The sequence below is a fragment of the Anthonomus grandis genome, chromosome 3 (genome assembly GCF_022605725.1).
Source record: "Anthonomus grandis grandis chromosome 3, icAntGran1.3, whole genome shotgun sequence".
Classification (NCBI taxonomy): Eukaryota; Metazoa; Arthropoda; class Insecta; order Coleoptera; family Curculionidae; genus Anthonomus; species Anthonomus grandis.
In genome coordinates this window covers 16,969,817-16,988,902 of record NC_065548.1, presented here as the reverse complement: position 1 = coordinate 16,988,902, position 19,086 = coordinate 16,969,817, and the positions used below count along the sequence as shown (strand labels likewise).

The window sequence follows — 19,086 nt, the reverse complement described above, 5'->3', positions numbered from 1 at the left end:
CGCCCGTACGTTTTTTAAACTTAGCAGTGGTTTCTTTGCAGGGCGTCTTGTTTTTAAATCACTATATTGAAGTCTCCTTCTAGTGGTATGACAACTAACTGAACCCACATCTTCTTCCAAATGCAGCTTGATTTCTTTTGAAGTTGCGAATGGGTCAAGTTTTGCTTTTTTCAAAATTAATTTGTCAACACGACTAGTGGTCTTCTTTGGTCGGCCAGTTTTTTTTAGAGGAACAACACTTCCACGCAGATCAATTTTTTTTATTATTTGACTTACTGTTGCCCTCAAAAGAGACAATTTTCGACCAATATCCGCCTGTTTAACCCCTTTCCGGTAATCGTCGATTATTCGCATCTTAATATCGATCGATAAAGTTATACCACGTGGCATTGTAAATATTTTTCAAAACTAATAGTAAGGAAAGTCAAATCAACAGAAACCAACGCATAAAACTTAGAGACTGAATAAATATGAGTTTGTCAATCCAATTTTGGCCACCTAGCAGTCAAACAAAATTATTGGAATTTGATAAAAAAAAATTGAAAAAAAGTGCAAGCAATAAAAATCTATGAAATTTGTTTCTTCAAACTATGTTGTTTACATTCCTGAACACTAATAAGCTGAACCGGTTTTTCCTTTGCTTCAGATAAAATATATCCATAAAAATGGAATTTGTCAATCTACTTTTGGCCACCAGTGTAGCTCAAAAACAGACCATAATTTCTCATAATAATCAGTTTTGCCAAAATATATTTAGCATAGCAATTCTATTTTTCACTGGCACATATGATATTTCTTCATATTTTTCATTTTCTTAAATATATATCAGTAGTCTCCCTTGCTCAAAAACACATGAGCCGCCACTGCTTATTAAAGCTTTTAACCAGAGAACAAGGGATCACCAAGTTTTTTGTTTTAAAATAGAAACCTAAGCAAATATCGTCAACTACAATTTTAATAGCTTTTTTACTAAAATACACAGACATATAGCATTAAAAATATTAATAATTTTTACAATATTATATTATTGATCTAAATGTTTTACAAGTTTATTATGCTGTATGTATATTAAGAACATACAGACGTTAAAGTAAAACTTACAAAATAAAACAATATTAAAAAATATTGTTAACATAAGGTAACAAAAAGTAATATTTAGCCAACTAATTACAACTACTAACCTGAACTGTAAAATATTTACTATTTTTTTAAATTGTTAGCTAGTTTATTTTTAAAATATTCGCCGTCCCCTTTAGTAGCTTGCTTGTTAATTTCTTTATGCCTGTCTTTACTCACGATCTCTTCTAAGACTTCCCCATCTCCCTTTATAAGTCTGAAATAAAAAAAATATATTTAATTTACTTTTTTTATATTATAATTATAAGTAGATAAAAATTCTTTCCAATAATAATTAAAAATTAAAGTTTTTTAAGTCAATCCCAAAAGTGGACAGAAATGTAAGTCAGCTATAAAAGCTGATTAACTAAAATTTGATGTTAAATTACTCAGATTGTATATTAACATACTAATCTTTACTAAAAGTTATTTCATCTATCGCCTTACTAAGTAGATAAATTTTTGCAGTTTCAGAAAGCTGTTAAAAATAACATTTTTTGTATATTTGGTTATGCGGAATCTACTTTTATAAAACCTGTGAAACACTTCTAATAATTATCTACTAAATATACAAAAAAGTGATACCTGTGTCGTCCAGTTTCCTCATCATAGACCCTACGGATAACACTCTGCTTTTTTTCCCATTCCTCCTTTCTCATGGGAGCCATGGCTTTACTTTTGTCCATTAATTCTATGGGAATATCATTTGATCCCTCATTTTTCTCTTCCTTATGGTTGTTACTTGTTTCTTTCTTTTTGCTTTTTTTTGGACCCTTAAACCAACATAAAAAATTGTATCTGTGCAACTAAATATTTTAGCTTTAAAATTTGACTAAATGAGTAAATCTGCATGTTTTGACAGAATTAATATAACTTTTTTTACAGTTATATGAAAATAATATAAAGACATATAAGACTTAGTATACCACATAGTGGTAATTTAGAAGAGCCTATTTTTGAACTACTTGCTAATTTTATTATTGTGCTATTTAAACAATTGAAAAGTTTTCAACATTTAATTTTTTTAGTTAATATAATCACAAATTTATTACATTCTTAATCCCAAAAATACCATGAATACCATGTTTCAGACACATAAATTTGAATAAAATTTTCATAATTTAAATTAGTTTTTTTTTAATCTTTTGTGTATTTGTAAAGAGTTAGCCGCATTTTGGATACCTTTCTTTTAACCTGATGACTTAATTGTTTTTTTTTTTGGATAATCATAGTGTATAATTTTTATAAGGCCTTATGGTCTTACAGATCTTTTATTAATTTTATTCTGGCTTATTGTGAAAAATGGTGTCCAATTACTACCAATTAATTATACGAAATTTGAGAAGCAAGATACCACTAGATGTGTTTTATTAATGTATGATTTATTTAAGATTAGTGTACCCTCCTTTGAATTTTACCTTTTCATAAAACTAAATAAATATTAGAGGACTTATAAAAAGATGTGACAAGCTAAACTGGTCAAGGTGATACAGGCACTAGTGAAAATATTAAAGATATTTTATTTGCATGATATATACCATACTCATAAAATAATAAAGCATAGCACTGCAATTTATTCTTTTGCGCAATCTTAAAAATAGTGATAAATAGTGTTAAGGCTTTAGAACTAATTAAAATATTTAAAAATAAGCATACATTTAGTTTATTAAAAGTTAATGAACCAAACTAGCATTAAATACAGTGAAAGCTCCCATAAGCGGACACTCACGGTTCCGTAACTTTTGCCCGCTTATGGGAGGTGTCCGTTTAAAAGAGAGTATGTGAGTATAGAGTATAAATAACGGGGTATATATAATCATGAGGAAATGAGGTAATACATAATCATGAGGAAAATGAAACAGAAACTCGCCACATTTTTAAAGTATGTATTTATGCTATTTATCAAACATACAAAAACATAAATGCTTCAATACATGGTACGAGAATTAAAAAAAAACCTTATTCTTTAGCTTTTTGAAAAAAGTTTAAAATGTTTGTCTGACGAAATTTCACCGTCTTTTACTGAAGGAGACAATTTTCGTAATAACTTTCTAAATTTTTTAAATGTTGAAATGCAGTGAAATCATCTTTGGCAAATTTTTGCAATATAGAAATATGATTTAGAGCTTCACCATATGAATTTATAGTTTTTGAACCTCTTAGTGAGTCCACCAGTTCCACTTCTTCTTCTGAGTCGTTTGGACTACCATATTCATGTTGGCCTGGGCTTTCTACATCCAAATTCGAAAAGTTGTCAATGGCATTTTCTTCTGTTGTTATGTTATTGTCTAAGGCCAGGAAATCATCTACTTTCTGGGGGTCTGCTACTCCTAAATGTTTGGCATGTCGTAGTAACTGAGCAAGTGTCGCTAAGGGCAGATCGTCTTCAGCATCGCAATAATTTTGCTCAGCAAATTCTGAGCCACATCCACTCAATTTCTAAATCCAGCTTTGCCAAAACAGTTCTTAATTGTAGAGGAATTTACTTTATCCCATGCTGTTTTTATAAAATACAAAGCTTCTAACACATTAATAGACTTTGTAAGCTCAGATAAGCTTTGGACATCGTCAATTTTTGTTAAAATATGTGTTAAAGTCAAATGCCGATAATAAAATTTAAAGTTCTGTATAATACCTTGATCCAACGACTGACAAACTGAAGTTGTGTTTGGCGGTAAAAATATAATTTTTCAATCACATTTTTCATTTTCAGATCACGAGGATGAGAGAATGCATTGTCTAAAAATAAAAGAACTTGCATTTTTTGGATTCCCATTTTCCGGTCGAATTCCAGTAACCACTCAGACATGATATCTCGGGTCATCCATGCCTTTTTGTTGGATGTCCAAGTTGCTGGTAGATCCATAATAGCAACGTTTTTTGAAGCACGGGGACGAGCCGCTTTCCCGATCACAATCAAATCGCATTTTTCACCAGCCATATTTGCACAAAATAAAATGGTTAGTCTATCTTTAGACAACTTTCCACCCACACATGTTTCTCCTTTAAAGGACAGAGTTTTGTCGCGCAATGCGCGAAAAAAAAGTCCACTTTCATCTGCGTTGTACACGTCTTCTGGTTTGTAGCCAAGCAACATGGACGGAAGTTTCTCCAACAATTGTGACACATCAACTTGATTTACTGCAGCAGCTTCGCCAGATATGTATTTGAAACTCACACTATGTCTCTTGCGCCGCTTTTGCAGCCACCCGTCGGACGCACTGAAATTATTATAGCCCAAAGTAATGGCGATTTCTTTAGCTTTCATTTTCACTAACGGCCCTAAGATTGGAATGTTTTGACTTCTAGCTTTCACAAACCACTTAAAACATGTTTTGTCTATAGCAAAACCTTCCTTTTTTAAAAAACCCTTCTTTTGATTTATATTAGTTCCCGATTGCCATTTACTCTTGATATCTTCCTTTATTATGTGCACTGCAATAAGCGGAACTAAAAATCGTCTGGGTATTAGAGTTTCGCGTCCGCTTATAAGAGATTTTTTGATCACATACAGAAAAATCTAGTGTCCGCGTCCGTTTATAAGAGCGTCCGCTTATCGGAATGCATTTAGCATTGAAAATGATATGCTGAAATTCGGTTCCAGGAACTTTGTCCGGTTAAAAGAGATGTCCGCTTATAGGAGCTGTCCGCTTATAGGAGCTGTCCGCAAGGAGAGCTTTCACTGTATTGCAATGTCAAGTTTTAATAACTTTTGGCTATGTTGAAACTTTATTGGTGTTAGAACAAAAACTTACACAAGTCAACAGGATATACAAGAGGTATTACTTTACATAACTTAAATTATCAATAAAACCATAATTATATAATCAATTCAAAGCCAAAGAATTGTTTTGGTTAAGTATTTGGCTTATTAAAAAAAGTTTTAAAAAAATATGTAATAAATTTAATAGGGTCAATTGGGGTAAATGTAAACTGGGTAATTGTAGACACATCTAAAATAAGAAACACAACAACATTTAGATTTCAAATTTGACGCGAAGCTCACTATTCGAGTCGTGCCGACGTCGGGCGAACTCGGTTTCCCTTGAAACTTTACTCCTGTTTGTGCTCTTCTTGCATTAGTTGGCTGATGCAATTTGATGTGTTTGGTGGTTTTATGTTGAATTTCGGCACTGAAGTTTTCGAATGCAAATCATCGAGGTAAGTTAGATATTTCATTTGGACATTGTTTGTTATACTATTGTGTCTATTTTACGCCTAAATGTCTGTCGACAAATTTTATAATCAGTAAAATAATTCAGTGTTTATATTTCCCCCTAATAAATTTGTTCTTGGGGGAAATGTATACACACTTTTCGGGTAATTGTAAACATAATAAAATTAGTGTCTCGCCGATAATGTATGTAAAATGAGTAATTTCTTTATCTTGTTGCAGTGTAAAGATGCCCCGTACTTATGTAAGGAAAAAAGAAGCACCTTCTTATACAACTGAAGATGTTGCGAATGCCGTTTCAGATGTCCAAAATAAAAATAAAACGTATCGTCAAGCAGAAACGTTCTATGGTGTTCCCAGATCAGTTATTTACCAAACGATAGGAGGAGGAAAGACTCCATTAAATGTGCGAAAGGGTGGACGTTCCCAAGTTTTATCCTCAGATATCGAAAATGAAATAGAGAAATGTTTATTGGCACGTACTGCGATGGGTTTACCATGTGACAAAGCAAAACTTAGACAACTGGTTGGAGAGTATGTAAATGCAAAAGGTTTAAGAACACCATTTAAAAATGGAGTACCGGGAGAAGACTGGTACTACTCATTCATGAAGAAGACATCCTGAACTGTCTCTTAAGGAACCGGAACATTTGCAAAAACTGCGGAAGGATGCTAGAAAACCTGAGATCGCCTACCATTTTTTTGATGACCTGAAAAGAATCATTCATGAAAATAATTTAGATGATAAAGGAAGCTTTATTTTTAATGCTGACGAGTCAGGTTTTAATAATGATCCCTATCGTATTAGGGCAATTGGAGAGAAAGGAAAGACCCTGTGCCGGATATCTGGAGGCTCTGGAAGAGAGTCGACGACAGTCTTAGGATGTGTTTCTGCTGATGGAAAAGCACTTCCACCGCTCATCGTATTCAAGGGAGCTGGAGTTCAGGCTCGTTGGACTTCCAATAGCGCCTATCCAGCGATCTATATGCGGCCTCCACTAATGGATGGATGGAGGAGCCGCAATTTTTCCAGTGGTTTACGACAGGGTTTATACCTCACGTTAAAGATTTAAGAACTTCCCAAAACCTTCTAGATCAAGCAGCTCTAACTGTTGTATGATGGTCACAGCAGTCATATGAGCGTCAGAATTATTGAAGAGGCAATGCACAACAATATTACTTTGATAAAGTTTCCAAGCCATCTTACGGATAAGCCTCAGCCTTTGAACAAGTGTGTCTTCGGACCCTTAAAGGTGAACTGGAATAAACAATTGGTGAAGTTTGGTAAGGAACAAATGGGACGAGGGTGTGGACGGCTAACTAAGGAAAAAGTTACCGAATTACTTGGAATTACTTGGCAAGAGTCTATGGTTTCTAGCAATATTATATCTGGATTTAAAAATACTGGCGTATACCCAGTTGATCAAATTCCATTCGAGTTCCCACAAAATGAATTTACACCAGAAGACTTGGCCAAATACGAAGCTGCCCTCAAAGCTCCGAAATCTGTAACATCCGATGCTATTATTATCCAACCAGTATCCTCTAAATCAACTGTTGTTGCAATTTCTGAACCAAACCCACTTCTACCCACGGTCGACGATCAAATGCCTTCAACTTCATCATGTTGTAGTCAACATAATTCAGTGTCATCAGCTGAATGCCGACAGCAGCCTTCTACATCGTCAACTGACTACCAAAAATTATTAGTGGCATCTACCCATAGTCCACAACCATCGACGTCATCGTCTATCAGTAAATCGACAGAAATTACCAAAATTTTCTTGCCACTCAGCCGCCGTGAAGATATTGTTGGAGAGAAAAAAACAAGTCATACCGAGATTAAAGCAACAAAGATATGGAGAGGTATTAACAACCAACCAAGTCTTGAAAAGACTAAGAGAAGCAGAAGAGAAGAAGAAAAATAAAGGAAAAAAAAGGCTAATCCGAAAACGGACAACAAAAAGTTAGAGCCGAAATTGAAAAAAATGAGAAGTGAACCAGTTGCAGAGTCAGAAAGTTCTGATGGAGAAATAAATAAATCTAGGTGATACTGATGATGAAATAGATTGGGCAGAACCGGAAAAACAAGATATAGAGCTTAAAAGAGGGAAATGTATTCTTGTGCAGTTCAAAAGTGGAAAGAGAAAGACTACTCTTTTTAAATATGCGTGTTTAATTGAAGCCGTGGATGAAAAATTAACGGAAATCAAAGTGACTGGTCTTACATCCTGGAATGTATCAAGAATGCTTTTCAACATTGTTGAAACTGATGTCAGTTATATAACCTTGAATCAAATCATTGGTGTGCTTCCCGATCCTGGCATTCAAATGAAGGGAGAGAGAATACTATACAACTTTCCAGCAATAGTTCCTGTTTATGAGCAAAACTAATTTTTTATACCTATAATATTATTATAATTACATACTTAGAATAAATTTCTTTGATTAGCGTTTTAGTTAAAATAAACAGAACTGTTGGAAAATATTAACTTTTATCTCGATTTTTCATTTATATGGCAAGCAAAACCTTTAAGGTCACATTATTTTGGGGTAAATGTAAACACGACTTATATCAAAAAATATTTTGCCACATACCGACTTTATATAGTTCGTTTACATTTGCCCCAGGTTTTTTTCTGGTAGAGTAAATATGTCAAGAGATGCTTGTTTACAATTACCCCTAAAGAGTAGGGGCAAATGTAAACGGACAAGAATGTTGAATATATTTTTTTTATCTTAATGTGACTTGTAATTACAGAAAACCACTAGTAATTATCAAAGAAGATATTATGAGCTATGTGACTGCTAATTTACATATATAACATAATGCGTGATGTCCACAAAAATCCTTTAGCAAGTCAAAACATTAAATATCGTCCACAATTACCCCAATTGACCCTAATTCCCTTCATTCTTTTTAAATCCTCCAAGAATGTTGAGTTATTATTATACTAATTTTTTGAAATAAACAATTAAGATTTAAACATGGTTTTATTTAGCTGGTTTTAGATACTCTATAATAGCAAAAGCTGTACTAGTATTATTTTGAAGAAATCTAATAAATAACAAATTTATCAGAGTTTATGTAGTTCCAATTTATGTTTCATACTAGATAAAAATAGTCAAACATCTATCCAAACTATTAAGAATGGACTACTACTTACAAATACCTTTTGTAGTATAATAATTATGGTTCTCATTTTTTATTAATTGGGTCCTTTTTTTTAAGCTAAAGGGTTCATGTTTTGGAGAAAATTATATTTACAAAATTATTGTCAATGTACAAGTTAGTCAGGTTCCGAAGTATAGTCTGAATCTCATCTATTGGGACAGAAGTAATAATATCGATCACGTATCTTTTAAAGAAAAGAACTCTATTTGAAAAGAAAAGACTATTTGAAGTTCTGACAGGATTATGTCTGAACAAATTGGTGACAAATAGTTTCCCATACCTAAACCAAAAATTTGCTTATAGAATTTACCATCTAAATTAAAATAATTATTATCAATGAAATTTAAAAGTTGGAAAAAATTTTCTCTTGAGAGATTATAATGTGGTTAAATGTTCGGCCATTGTTTCTGAATAATATTTTTATTGTGAGGTTAGTTGGAGTGTTTGTAAATAAAGAAATTACATCTAAGGAAATTAGTAAATAATTTTTAGGAATAAAAAAATTTCGGAGATCAGAGGTAATCTTAAAAAAGTTCTGTGTGTAACACTGATCTTGATCAAATGCGTACTGTAGCAATTCAGAGAAATTGTATATTGGAGAACCAACAAAACTGACAATAGGTCTAAGTGGGTTATTTTCTTTATGTATTTTAGGTAATAAATACATCTTATGCATCAATTCATTTATGCATGTCAATCTTTTAACCTCATTGGGTGTAGGAGATGGAAAAATGTTATGAACAAGTTTATTAAGTTTAGTTTGAATGTTAATTTTTAAGTCTTTATTATTAGAGGTATACAAGTATTCATATTGGATAAAAGTGAATTAGCTTTTTTAAAGAAATCCTCTTTCATTGCCACAATGGTATTTTCCTTATCTGCTCTTGTAATAATTATGTTTGGTTAATTTAAAAATGTTCTGTCTTCTATTGTTTTACCTTATTAATGCTTCTATTGTGTGTGTGATTTATTATGTTAATGATTTTATTTTTTTTTCAGTTTTTAGATTTTGATCATTTATTTGGCCTATATAGAATATAATCTATGTTAATAATAAGCTGTTACAAGGAATATCAATAGGTGCATATGGGATATTACATTTTTCACCTAAGATTTCATTAAGAAAATCAATGTTTGTTAAGTTAATGAACCATTTTTATTGATAATATTATTGTCACCATACTTTTCATTTTTTTAAGCATTTTAGTAGTATTTTTTAGTTAGTTGCATTTGTTTAAACAACTTATAATAGACTCTTTTTTTGTGAAGTACAAAAGAGTGGGCAATTTGGTACATTTTCTAATTTTTCTAAACATGTAAGTACATTATTTAGTTCTCTATTTTTCCAATGTATATCGTGGGCGTACAAAGAAAACCCTGTAAGTACACTTTTTTCAAAAAATCGTTTTTTTTTGCATAGCCAAGTTCATTTAAATATAACCTATCATACTAAATACCCGTTAAGTCCAATATAGTTCAAATAGAAGAGATACGTCTAGCTTCCAAGTTGTTGTCCGGAGAGACTAAATATTATTCCGGAAAAATCTATTAAGTGCACTTAATTGGTTTATAAATTATTTGACACTCAGAAAAAATCCATTAAATCCAATAATAAATGAGGTTAGAAAACATTATTTATTTTGTTATTATTTGGTAGCATGTTCCGATAGTGATCAGATTGTTAGTTAGTTTTGGACGGTTTTTGGTTTTATTTTATCAACAAAATGAGTTCTAGAACGAAGAAAATTATGTTAGCTTGTCAGAAAAGCCAAGAGAGTGAAATTTCTCACAATTTTTGCCGGAATAAAACACCACCTTCACATAGTTCTTCTGGAGAAATAATAAATGCAGGTAAGTGACAATGGAATGTTTAGATGCTTAAATTAAACAGAAAACAATCTTGGATGCACCTACATTGGAGAAGATAAAAGAGGAAAATCTAAACCTGGGAACAAAACTCCTGACAGTATTCTTATCGACGTGAAATTACACATTGAAAGTTTCCCGACAATTGAATCCCATTACACACGGAAATCATCAAAGAAGAAATATTTGGATAGCACACTTTCAATATCAAAGATGTACTCTTTATATCAAGAGAAATGTGGACAAGAAAATAAAAAAGCTGCCTCATTTATTACTTACAAACGAATTTTTGGAAAAGAGTATAATTTATCCTTTTTTAAACCCAAAAAGGATATCTGCCAGACATGCGAAAAAAATAAGAAAAAATTTGTGACAGCAGACCAACAACAGGAATATGACGAGATTTACCTGAGTCATCTAAGAAGAAAGGATGACTGCAATGCAGAAAAAATTAAAGATAAGGATAGGGCTACAAGAGAAGAAAGTTTTTGCACAGTAACATTTGACTTACAGTCTGTGTTGCAGATTCCGTGCTCAGATGTTAGCCCAATGACTATTCATGAAAAATTTGTGTTTACAACCTTACCATTTATGAATCAGCTCCTCTAAATAGAGCCTTTTGCTATTGCTGGACTGAGCTAAACGGCAAAAGGGGAAGTTCAGAAATCGGCTCCTGTCTCTTTGAATATTAAACAAATTTGCCACTAAATATAAAAGAGGTTTCGCTATGGTCCGATACATGTGGAGGTCAAAATAGAAACCAATATGTAGCAGCGTTATTGTTTTATTTAGTGTATGTGTGTCATATCGAGGTAATTGAACACAAATTTTTGGAGAGCGGCCATTGCTATATGGAAGTGGATTCAATGCACAGCGCCATTGAATGTGCAAAAAAATACGTACCAGTGTATACCATTAAAGATTGGATTCATATTTTCCGCATCGCAAGATCAAAAAGAAATCGTAATAAGCGGAGCAAACCCTACAATGTTAAAGAATTACGTTTTAATGAATTCTACGATTTAAAAAAATCATCCGATTTGCTTATTAAAAATAGATCTAAAGATATTGGAGGGGAAACAGTCAATTGGCTACTGATTATAAGTTTGCGGTATTCGAAATTGCATCCTGATATTATCCAATATAAATACAAACATAGCAGTGATTATAAGGTTATTAGAATTAGGGAAAAAGGTAGACCACCAGCAATTCCAAAAAAATTAGAGAAACTATATAAAGGGCCCTTTACCGATAAGCACAAAGAAAAAAGAAGATCTTTTGAAATTATGCAAAAGTGGTGCTATTCCTTCGGAATTCCATGGGTGGTACCAGTCTCTTTCTACTGCAAAAAATATTGAAGAAGCCAGTATTGGAATTTCCGATGAAGAAACTGATTCCGATTCCGACAATGAGCCTCTTTCTCATTATCTTGTTCAGAAAAACTAATACAGTTTATGAAGAAAAATCTGATAAGTCTCAAAAAATGTGATTAGTTTGTCAGCGAAAACCCATTAAGTGCAATTATTATTTAAAAATGCTAATAAACAATTTGTTCTAAAAAATAATGTATTTTAATTTAACCTAAACTAACTCTAAACAGATGTTACTACCCAAAAAATGCATTTAGCAAACATACAAAATAAAATTGGATTTTACATAAAACTTGAAAGTTTAAAATCGCTTTTTTTCACATTTTTAGTTTTAGGACTTACAGGGTTTTCCTTGTACGCCCACGATATAATCTATTTATCAATTGAAAATTTTGTATTGAAGGTTTTTAAGTAATACAACTATTTTTAAATTAAGTATTTTTAGTTAGTAAGTATTGTAACCCATTAATAGATTTTTATCAGAGTATCCATACACGTCAAACAGGTCATTATTTAAGAACTAGAATAATGGAATACAAAAAAAGTGTTAAGCCTGAAATATAAGTACTGTCAAAAGACAAAACGGCTTTGGCAGAACATGCAGATTAAGGATTGCACCAATTTAATTTTGATGTGATTAAGATCATCGATATTCAAAACAACTACAATAAAAGTTTAGTTTGAGAAATGATAAACATAAAAAAAAACACAAAACAACTTTAACAAAAAGCAAGGCATGGGTAGCTTGAGCACATCATATTCCAATCTAATCAATTTAATAAAACTCAAAAATTGAATTTGAACACTCTTTAAATATCCCCTACATAACATTACGATTTAATCCAAAATATTATCTTAAAATATTTATGGAGTTAAGTAGAAAAATAATGTTTTGTTTTTGTTTTACATCATCTAACCAATTTCAGAACTGCTTTGTGAAATATTACTGGGTTAATTTGGATACCTGTATACTAATTTTTTGGGTTGTTTGTATGTTCTAAAACATATACCTTTAATAGACATCTTAAAATTATGTCAAGGTTATGTTTCATGATTTACCACAAAAGGCCTTAACTTATTTATTTCTGTGTAAATACATTTGAATAATTGTCCCTTTTGATGTAAGTTTTACTTTTTTTAGTTTAAGGAACACATTCAAATAATTTAATTCTTGTTTTATGAAGGTCACATAAACATATATTATTTATTAAAAATTGTTTTCATTTTAATATTTTAAAACTATATATCGTTGGCTTGCTGCAAAAACTCATTCATCAAGTCAAAAATGATAGTTTCTGGAAAAATCAATAGTTTACTAATGCTGATGGTTTAGGTGGTTTTGGGAAAAAATCATTTTGTAGTTTTTAGTTTCCGGCAATAAAATATGGTTTTGTGTGTTATTTCAAAACTAACAGTAAAATAATAATGAAAAAGTAGTATTTTGTTAATTAATAATTGGAAAGAAAAATATAAAATGTGACCTAGTGAGTTTTCATTTTATATGAAATATTGTCAAATTACTGACTTAATGAGTTAATTTTTATAAATAAACTTGATGTTGAAAAACTAGTAAACTTTTTTTGGTAATATACCTTTTTTTTAAAAAAAAATACAAAACCTAATAATAAATTTTGTTAAACATAATGTAACTAAGAACTAAAACGTCTCCCCGTCTGCAGCGATTTATATCAACCATGGTACTCATTAGGTATCACTCCTTTTTCGCATAACTTTAAAAGGTCTTCTTTTTTTTTTAACGGATATTGGCAGCATAGTTTTGTACAACTTGCTTATTTTCAAGGTACTATAGTCAATTTTTTGAGTGGCTCTCGATTTTCTTTCAATATTAATGCTTTTATATTCACCAAAATAATCATAGCGGCATTCAAGAATACCAGGCTGTATTTTCTGAAATCTGAAGCATCGGTGAAACATCGGAAGATGGAATCTGTAACACAGATTGTAAATCGAACGTAACCATGATAAATGCAGAATTGTCTTCTAAAGCAGCTTTATCAATTTCTTTTGATCGGGCTGCTTCGTTTTTCCGAGTAATATGATTTTGGTATGTATCTTCCAAGTTACAGAGGTCTTGAATGTTAGAATCTTGATACCGATTACAAGTTGCGCACTGATCTTTTTTTGGCTTAAAAAAAGAAATATTATAAGATGTGCAAACAATTTTTCTATCACTTGTTGTCTCTTTGTTGGAGTATGGATCAATAATTTGGTCTCCTCTGTACATGAATAATTGTATGGCACTGGAGAGGGTTCAAAATAAATTTCTACTATTCTGCCTTTATAAACTTTGCATTCCAGTTCCTAATGACCATTGTTATGATGAAGCAATGAACTTGCTGAATATGCGGAGTTTACTTAAGAGACGCACTGAGAATGATTTGGTGTTTATTTATTAACTTTTGAATGGCCTTGTGACTTGTCCCGAACTACTTAATAGGATTTCATTTAATATTCCATACCATAATCTGAGGGCAAATCTATTGTTTTTCTTATCATCGTACCAACTATGCTATGCACTCGCCTGTCGAAAGGACCTTGAGGCTGGTAAACTCTACTGGAATTGAAGTTTTGGGAATTTCCTTATTGCATTTTAGGAGTCTTATTAAGAGTTTGTAGGATTTTGTTTTTTGAATTAATTTTGCTCCATGATTAATAATTTGAAATACATTTGATCATTGTCATTGATAATAATATATTTTGTTTTTTCTTAGCTAATTTTGCATTGTTAATTGTTCTGATTTTGAGAGAATTGTTACTACTTGTAAAACGGTTTAATTATCCTTGGTATTAAGATTAAGTCTGATAATTATTGTTAATTAGTAATTAGTGGTTAGGTAGTATAGCTTTTATTTCTTTTTCAGAAATATATATATTTTTTGTAATGAAGTTGATCCCGTGTATAAAAAATAAATAAATAAATAAATAAATCTATGCATGGGAAGAAACTGATTTAAAATTATTCTTTAAACAGTAGGCCCGGTATAGGTCGTACATCTTTGAGATTGATAGCTTACTATCTAAATAGAGTCGTTTTGAAGATTTTCGATTGTGATGACTTTCCATTGTTGGAAAACTTTCAATGTGGGAATGGGAAACTTTACAATATCTATGTCAGAATCGAAAGTTTTATTTCCTCTTCCATCTTCACATTTGAATACACCCAAAGAATTTCTCTTTTTAAAAGCTGTCAAAATAGGACCATTATTTATATTAAGCGTTTTCATAAAAAATGATTGACAAATTCTTATCTTGTTAGTACCTTTATAGAAAACAGAATTTTATTTTGACATTTAAAACTCACTAAGTCCCAGTGATGGCACCACATTTATTATATAAAACTCACTAAGTCACTTAGTGAGTTTTTGCATGAACTCAAAACAGGCTTAATGAATCCTTCACATCCAGTAATTCTTATAGGCTTTTATTATATTTATTTTTATAGGTATAACAAGAATATGTGCCTTTTAAAAGAATTTAGACCTTACTCGATATTATATACCTTTTCAATTTTATTTTTTTTTATTTTACAGGACTACTTTGAGAGATAAGAGAATAAGGAAGTTGTATGCACATTCTGAGCCTACATTTGATCATCCATTAAAAAGTATGCTGGTAAGTAAGCATATCACTTTAAACTTATAACTTTTATTTTTTTAACTACGACCAAAATTCTTACTACTCTAATACAGTATAAATAAAAAGAACATATAAGAGCAATGGTAAGAGTGTCCTAACAGCAATGGTTGGTGGAACTAAATTACTTTTAATTGTGTATATAACATATGGTTTACAATTTGTATTTCTTATTTGTGAAGACACCTAAAAACATTGGCCTGTCATACATCAATTGTGACATTAGAAGAACTAAGAAGTAGAATTATTGACGTACGAAACATGCATGGAATTTTTGAAAGAGTTGGTAATTCGATGAGCCGAGAAATAGTCATTTCCAACATTTTTTATAAATCATGTAATAGTCTTATATTAAAATTGTTATTACTTTTTGTTCATTTTATTACACAATTTTTGTTGTTATTTTAACACTATTTTGTTTATTTTTGTTTGATAATGTAAAGAAGCCTTTTATGTTTTGAATTGAATCGAATAATATCTAAGTATTTTTTTTTTATACTTAGATATTCAGATAAATTATGACATACCATTAAGTAACAGTCTATATAAGTATTTTAAATATATTCATATAAAAATCCTGGCTTATATTTTTTCCTCCTGATATATGCGATGCTAAATCTCCGTACATATAAAGGTGGTAGGAAGAATTCCAAGAAGAGTTCTTGGCTCAGGTCCTAGTACTGGAAGAGCAACACCTGTTTCTACATCAGCAACTATATCAGAACCTCTTGCACAAGCTTTAAAAAAATTGGATCCTTTATCACAAATTGCTATTCCTGAAGAAATGGATCCATTATCTAAAATGGCTGCAGAGATGGTGAGTAAAATACTTAAATACTTACACTTTTTTTATGCCAGAAGAACATTTTTCTATGCAGTATTCCCAATATGTATTAAAATGTACTTTTATTAATATCACTCTTGAGATATTTGTTTAATTATTTGTTATCTAGGATACAGTAGACAGTGCTATAAAATATAAAGAACAAAGCACCAAATCAAACCCAAAATCAGAAAGGCAAGATAGCTGGTCACATAGAAAAGCGGCTATTTTACAAAAATACACTACCTCAGAAAAGCTAAGTATGGTGACTAGTTTTTTGCAAGAAGGCGAAAAAGGTATATTTTATTGCTCAAATTATAATATTTTACCTAAATGTAGTTATTCAATAGTTGCCGTAAAGGCTCAAAGCACAGCAGTGGATAAAGTACAACACAGGTTGGAACAGCTTGACAGTTTTGAGGAGGGGCCACAGAGAAAGCTGGATCTGTCACAGACAGAATATATTTTTAAAATAGATCAACTACATAAGTAAATTTATAATAAAATAGTTTTTAGCAATTAGTTTTTATTTCTTTGTAGAGAACTGATTCTGGCCTGGAACATAGAGCAGAGAATTAAAGCCTTAAAAATAGCGATACAATGTGCCAAAATGTTAGCTGACACTGACGTTTTACCTTTTTATCCTAGCAAGTTTGTTTTGATCACAGACATTTTAGATTGTTTTGGAAAATTGGTGTATGACAGGTTACATTCCAAGGCTATGTATTATAAGTAAAGCTTTATGACTACGATTTGTTGTTTTAAATTAACAAAACGTTATTTTAGACCTGGTTCTCAAAACCCTATACCTTTACCAGAAAACTTTACACCCAACATGGTATCTGATCAAGCCAAAGAAACATGCCTAAACTGGTTCTTTAAAATAGCTTCAATCAGAGAACTTGTGCCTCGTCTTTATATTGAAATGGCTTTGTTGAACTCTTACAGTTTTATATCTGCTAAGTAAGCTTATGAGAAATAGAAATGAATTTTGTATTTCGTCCAATTATTTTATTTAAATAGACTTAAGAGTAAGGGTATCCCTAACTCTTCCTTTACTGCCATCTAACTCCCCTTACTCTTTACTGCCATCTAAAAAATTAGAAAATTTGTTGAAGTAATTCGCAAGAATTACATGAATTTTTTTATTTATCAATTGTAAAGGAATAATATTCCTCTAGCACAGAGCTATAGTTAAATCAATTAAAAATGTTGAAAATTTTAAAAATGTATTTTTACAAAAGTTCGTTACAAGCACAAAGCAATGGACCAAACAGTTAAATTTTAAAGAAATTACTTTTTTTTTTTTGTTAGGACCGAAAGCGCTTATCTGTTTGAATACAATAATTGGTCGACATACAGAAGCCAACTATTCTTGCCTTTCTTATAAGAAAGAGATCTAGTCAAGATTTATAAATAACTATTTTAGTGAATGTCCAGAGGCGTTGACAAGACTGACTGAAATGATAAAGGGCATAGGTAATCCATTAGTTGCAGTTTATGCTAGATGTTATTTATGTAGGATGGGACTAAAAATAAATGCTCATATGCAAGGAGATGTGGGGTATTTTAGAAGAAATTTTGAATGTTTTTTGGAAACGTATCAACATGTAAGCCAAATTAACTATAATCTAATTTAAATTGTAATATGTTTCACATTAAAATAATAGCATATTATGTTGTGTGTGATTTTTACGGACTTCTTTTTTGGTACTTAGTGCGTTTTTAAGCGTTTAATATTTGGTTCAGTGTTAGAACAACATTAGACTTAGTGATATTTATCAAAATGTCAAAATCTGAAAATATTGACTTAGTGAGTTTTTGCTGCAAGCCGACAATATTTACCATTTGAATTGGTCAAATTTTAGATATTAAAACTAATCATTTTTAACTATTAGTTTTTAATTGCGATTGTTAAGTAATTATAGGGATCATAATATAGATATGTAGATTTTATAATTGTTGTAGAACCCTGAAGAAGGGCTAATATCATTTTCATCTCAAACAGCATTAAGTTACTCAGGTTCACAAATATATTTCTTTAAGAAAAACTATGTGACTCAAATAAATACCAGCCATCACCCATTAATATAATATGTAAAAAGTAATAAATAACAAAGAGAACAACAAAAATGCCTAATTAAGCATATGACTTCTGTTAATATGAAATATACTATTTCTATAAATTCCTACTAATTCAACAATATCATTTAATATACCTTTTCTTCGGGCACAGGTTCAGTAGCAATAATACTGGCTTCTTGTCTTGCTCTTTTTCTTTTCAATTCTTTTTGGCGAGCTTTCTTTTTTTTCAACTTCTTTGCTTTTCTGGTTTCAATTTGAATAGCCTTCTGTTTTTGCTTGATTTTCTTCTTTAAAAGAAGTTTATATTTCTTTTTGGTTTTTTTGATATCATCTGAGGAAGAACTCTGAGCAGAGGAACTATGGCTTGAAGAAGAGCTATGTCCACTCTCAGACAATTCAGAAGAACTAGAAGAACTATAAGAAATATTTATTGTAAGATATCATTTTGCTTTATTTCTACTTACTGGGAAGTAGAGGCATCTGATGAAAACCTAGGGGTACTGGGAGTACTAGAGTTAGAGCAGTCCTTTCTTCTTGATTTCTTTATCATTTTTTTAGATCTTTTCCTTTTCCTGCTATCATCCTCGGAGCTGCTACTGGATGAACTAGTGTTGGAATCACTTCCAGAGTCTGAGCTGGATGAACTATCCGAGCATGTTGAGCTATGCTTTCTCTTCCTATGGTTCCTGTTCAGTTCTCTTTTATTTGTATGCTTTTCTTTTTGCATAATGTTTTTTCTAGTTTTACTTTGACAGGAAACAAATTACAAAAGAATGAAAAAATAAGAAAAATGTAAACAAGAGGAAAATTTGTCAACTTCAGA

The 19,086-nt window shown here is 31.1% G+C and overlaps 2 protein-coding genes across 3 annotated transcripts; one reads left to right on the top strand and one right to left on the bottom strand.

Annotated features, from left to right (window-relative positions):
- Positions 1-937: 937 nt before the first annotated feature.
- LOC126734242 (ADP-ribosylation factor-like protein 6-interacting protein 4) lies at positions 938-19,077 on the bottom strand. Of its 2 annotated transcripts, none has more exons than XM_050437778.1 (4): positions 18,728-19,077; positions 18,398-18,668; positions 1,702-1,889; positions 938-1,333 (listed from the first exon to the last, which is right to left on the bottom strand). In XM_050437778.1, the coding sequence occupies exons 1-4, from the start codon at positions 18,988-18,990 to the stop codon at positions 1,201-1,203; spliced, it is 855 nt and encodes a 284-aa protein (XP_050293735.1). In that variant the 5' UTR covers positions 18,991-19,077; the 3' UTR covers positions 938-1,200. The 2 variants fall into 2 exon arrangements, with proteins under 2 accessions (XP_050293735.1, XP_050293734.1); XM_050437777.1 differs by having other exon boundaries at positions 18,398-18,677; positions 18,728-19,074.
- Positions 9,698-17,264, top strand: LOC126734241 (VPS35 endosomal protein sorting factor-like). The gene is made up of 7 exons (XM_050437775.1): positions 9,698-9,781; positions 15,253-15,334; positions 15,990-16,172; positions 16,309-16,474; positions 16,529-16,667; positions 16,719-16,910; positions 16,965-17,264. Coding segments are annotated over exons 1-7 (945 nt in total). The 5' UTR covers positions 9,698-9,779; the 3' UTR covers positions 17,146-17,264.
- Positions 19,078-19,086: the final 9 nt, after the last annotated feature.